Genomic DNA, 4710 nt, shown 5'->3' on the forward strand with positions numbered 1-4710 from the left:
AATATAAAATAAAGATTAGTGTTTGATGTAATCAATGATTTGAGTCAAACCATGTGGGTTAAGAGGGACAGAGTGAGAGAGAGGGGTTGTGTTTGTTTGTGCTTCACGTGAATGTTTGTGTGCGGTGTGCCTAACAAACATTCATGTTGAGCCTTTTTTAATTTCATCTCTTAATCTTATATCATCCATCGTCTTCCTCTTGATTAGGGTTTTCTTTCCCATGCCACAAAACCTCACTCAAACGCAAACTCCATTTATATATAACTCTCTCTTCAATTAATTTAAAAGAGGACGTGGAAGCCATTCAACCTATTATATTAATATTCCGTGGAGAAAACTTCAATAATATAAGCATATTTTTGCCAACCCAATCAAGTCAAAGCCTAATTTGATTTTGATGATGAAACCACCATACTTGGCCAAACATCTTATTTTTTGTGTGGTTAGAAATTGGTCGGAGGTTAATTAAGTTAATCCCATTTCCTTTTTTTTCTCTTTGGCCACCATGCTTGGCCAAACATTTTATTTTTGCTTACCCAGAATCTATCCGATTTGATCCTACAAGTAAATCTTAAGTTAAAGTAACTAGATCTATTATCACTCTACAAAATTATTTAGATTTCATTAATAATAAAAACGCATATTTTCAAACTCTAACCTTTTATTCGTGATAATAAAATTTTACTAGTTTTATTTTATGTTAATCTTGTTTAATTTGGCTCTATTTATATAACAATTACCTACCAAATTAATCACAAATTTAAAGGATTATTTAAGTAGGAATAGTTAAATCTTTAAAACTCGTCCCATCTAATATGATTAATTATCTAATTAATCAAACAAACCCAACTTCATTCAATAATTTAGTAGCCTTTTGATCTATCGTACAACTCCAGCTCTCACACGGTCACACACGTTGTCATCTATTATAAATATGCACGCTGTCTTCCTCTCTTTCCCTTCAACCTACGCCTAAGTACAGAAACCATTTTCTCCTTATAATTTTCAAACTTATTTACTTCTTCTTCATCAAGCTAGAGTTGTAGTTTTTTCACTGACAAAATTATGGGTGGAAATTCTCCATGTGCCTCCTGCAAGTTGCTCCGTCGCCGTTGCGTTAAAGACTGTATCTTCGCCCCTTACTTTCCCTCTGACGACCCCCACAAGTTCGCCATTGTCCACAAAGTCTTCGGCGCCAGCAACGTCAGCAAAATGTTGCAGGTCTTCCTCCTCCTGTCTCTGTTTCTCTCTTAATATAAAGTTTCTTCTAAGTTCTGTATATCAACTTGTTTTGTTTTATGAAATCACAGGAGCTCCCGGTTCACCAGAGAGCGGATGCAGTGAGCAGTTTGGTTTACGAAGCAAATGCGCGAGTGAGAGACCCGGTTTACGGCTGCGTTGGGGCCATTTCGTACCTGCAGAGCCAGGTTTCTCAGCTGCAAATGCAACTGGCGGTGGCTCAAGCGGAGATATTATGCATCCAGGTGCATCAAGACCCCATCATGCCCACTCCGCAAATAGACGACGTAGAACCAGACGACAAGTCGTTTCTCCTCCAGAACAACCCTTCTCATCAGTACCTCAATTTTGCTTCGTCTAGCAATGTTAGAGAGAGCATTTTTGGACGCGACATGGTTTCTTAATTAAAATTTCTCCATTCCCCTTTCATTGTTTTAGTCTAATATCTCATCATTGGCAAGTGAAGCTCGTTTTTGTTTGTTTGTATACTTTTTGTTGTTGATGAAGATGATGATCTCTAAAGAAAGACTTGAAGAATTTGTCTTGTGAGTGAATGGGGTCAACTGTAGCATGTGATCGAGCTCAAGTAAATCAGAAATTTCTTAGTACTTTAAACTTAGTTTAATCCTTACTTACTTACTCATCACTAGTATATATAAGCCAACAGCTCGGTGGCTTGACGTAAATTCTCATTAAGTAATAGATTATTTACCCCAATTTACCGCTCTTGTGCTATCTACAATGATCAAAGTGGAACTATTTCCATCGCTTTACCAGATAAGTAATATCATATGTACATACTTTTAGGTATATAAATAGATAATAGATTATGAGTCATCATCGATTAGGTGATTTTGAATTAAAGATAAAGTTATATTTCTCTTATAAGAAACATATTTATTATCAACAAAACTATGTGTATTTAATTTAGATATACAAATTAGTATATACTTATGTGTGTCATCATGTAATTGATGATTTAGAATTAAAAATAAAATAACACATAATCATGTGATGATACATATAAATATATACTTATTTATAAATTCAAAGCGGATACGCATAGGTTTTATTCATTTACTATTATTGAAAATTATGAATTACCCTTATAAGAAGAAGATGTTAATTACTTTGATATTAATTAATTGATTGTGTTACAATAGAGAGCTAGATGGTTGGCATTGAGTTTTCGTCTTTACCTTTTCATAAGATGACAAAAATTCAACATAAAGATATAAATTGAATCTTCACTCACTCCTGTCTTGAGACTTGAAAGTTTTATTGCTTTTTAAAAAACTAAACTTGAATTTGGGATTCATGAAAATCAAAATTGGTAACATGGTTGGGTCGCACTAGGTCTAAAATTGTTCTAGTAAATGAGTTCACGTGGGGCAGTGAGAGGAAGTGGTGAGTTCGTGGGAAGTAGTAGTATCGATTGAAGTTTAGCTTAACAAAATAAAATATTAAAATCTAAATCCATCTCTCTCTACAATTATGAGTCAGATCAAAGGAATAGTTCAAAAGAGCAACAATGGGCTGAAAGATCCCTCGTTTGTATAATATCAAACCATTTTTTATTGGTTAAAAATTAATGTTTTTAAAATTGAAATGGGTATTGACCGATAGAAGAAATAATATATAATTTATCATTAATTATATGATTTAATTTATTTAATATTTAATTTAATGCTATATATATTTAAAGCTAATAAATAAAATTTTATATTTAAGTTTTTATAATGAATTGTAAAAAAAGTTAATTCTTTATGTTGACTGAGTCAAATTTGGATTTATATCTAATCTAATTGAATGATTTGAACGATTTAATCCAGTTAAATTGTAAGAAATGGTTTTTAAGTGAATTGAAACTAATTTTCTTAATAGATGATAGTTCAACCTATTAGACTAACCAATTTAATCCGATTTTTGAAACCAATTAATTTTGAGTCTTGTAAAACTTAATTTCGGTGTTGATTAACTTGTTAATTTTAGCACTAATTTTTTTTTTTTATATACAAGATTCTAGTCAATAGACCCAAAAACAATGAAACAAAACAAATATATTAATCGAAGCATGGAGCTCCGACACTTTCTATTAAAAAAATTTTCGCAACTTTATTGATTAACTGTGATAAAATATCAACTCGTTAAAACGAATCTAAAACAAATTTAAATATTTAATCAATAATTTTGTTACTTTTTAAAACATATGTATAAATCTCACTTATTAATTCCTATAACATATATTATTAGTATCACTAAAAAGTTTAGGTAGAGAACTTTTACTGTGATATATAGAATGCACCAATTGAATTGCTGCGCCGGTGTCAGATTCACTCTGAATGAAGTTCAATGATCATGTATTATTTTTATATAGAAAAGAGACAAAAATTGTCCACAAAATTCCTTGAAAATAGACCCATTTCGGCTTAGTACATGAAACTTCCATGGTAGGCTTAGAGAAAGAAAATGGAAAGAGTCAAACGAAGTTGATCTACAACAAAACAAGACAAAAAGGTTCCTCTTTTATGCTATCAACTTCTACTTTTTGTTTTGATTATTTAAGGAGACAAGAAAGGATAGGTGCCTTATTTTCTTTTTTGAGGGCTCGAGGACAAATACTTCCAACAACGAAGGTTGTTTTGTTTTCACTCAATTTTAATTCCCTTTTATTTATTTATTTATTTATTTATGTATCTTCATCACTCTTTTTAATATTGTCAACAGGATCCCAGGAGCTGCCTTCAGTCAAAATCATAGAATTTGATGACTTAGTCTATATGTTGTTGAATGTTATTTCAATTAACGAAGAACTTTGAGAATTTCTTATCAGTGTGACCGAAGACAAAAAGCATCAGAACTTGGTAATTGTCAAAGTTCTACATATATAATTTTACATGAATTCAAAATATTTGTTTACCTGTCTTGAAATTCGGGTTGAAATTCAGGAAGAATAATGCTTATTGTATAGCAAACTGTGTTAGAAAATTTTCCGAATATGTACAAACATTGATATTATTTTAATACAATGAAACCCGGGTAAATATATAGTTTAACAAATTAAGTTTTATAGGCTGATCGTGATCAGTTTTGTTGAATGCTCATACACTTCATAGAAATATCTGAATAAAGACAATATAAATGTGTACGCTATTGAGTTTATTAGATTTTTTACGGCCTAATAAACTATTAAAAAAGAGATACAATCCATGCGTAATTATTGATCTATCAAAATATCGTTATTTTAAAAGCTTATAAGAAAGAAAGATTAGTTTTACCAGAGTGATAATCAATAGTCAATCGGATTCAGAGTTAATACTGTATCAACAATAACGTATCAAATTTGTTTGATCCCGTAAATATTTTACTTTCAAATTTTTATGAGAATTTGGTATAATTCAATTGATTAATTGTCTAAATATAGGGTATAAATTTGTGTAATTAATCTACCAGACTGCAGAACAAATCACA

The 4710-nt window shown here is 30.9% G+C and overlaps 1 protein-coding gene across 1 annotated transcript; it reads left to right on the plus strand.

Annotated features, from left to right (window-relative positions):
* Positions 1-950: 950 nt before the first annotated feature.
* LOC123228125 (LOB domain-containing protein 12-like) lies at positions 951-1854 on the plus strand. Its single transcript, XM_044653373.1, has 2 exons — positions 951-1221; positions 1311-1854. Exons 1-2 carry the CDS (start codon positions 1066-1068, stop codon positions 1641-1643), a joined length of 489 nt encoding a protein of 162 aa, XP_044509308.1. The 5' UTR covers positions 951-1065; the 3' UTR covers positions 1644-1854.
* Positions 1855-4710: the final 2856 nt, after the last annotated feature.

This window comes from Mangifera indica, chromosome 10 (assembly GCF_011075055.1).
Source record: "Mangifera indica cultivar Alphonso chromosome 10, CATAS_Mindica_2.1, whole genome shotgun sequence".
Classification (NCBI taxonomy): domain Eukaryota; kingdom Viridiplantae; phylum Streptophyta; class Magnoliopsida; order Sapindales; family Anacardiaceae; genus Mangifera; species Mangifera indica.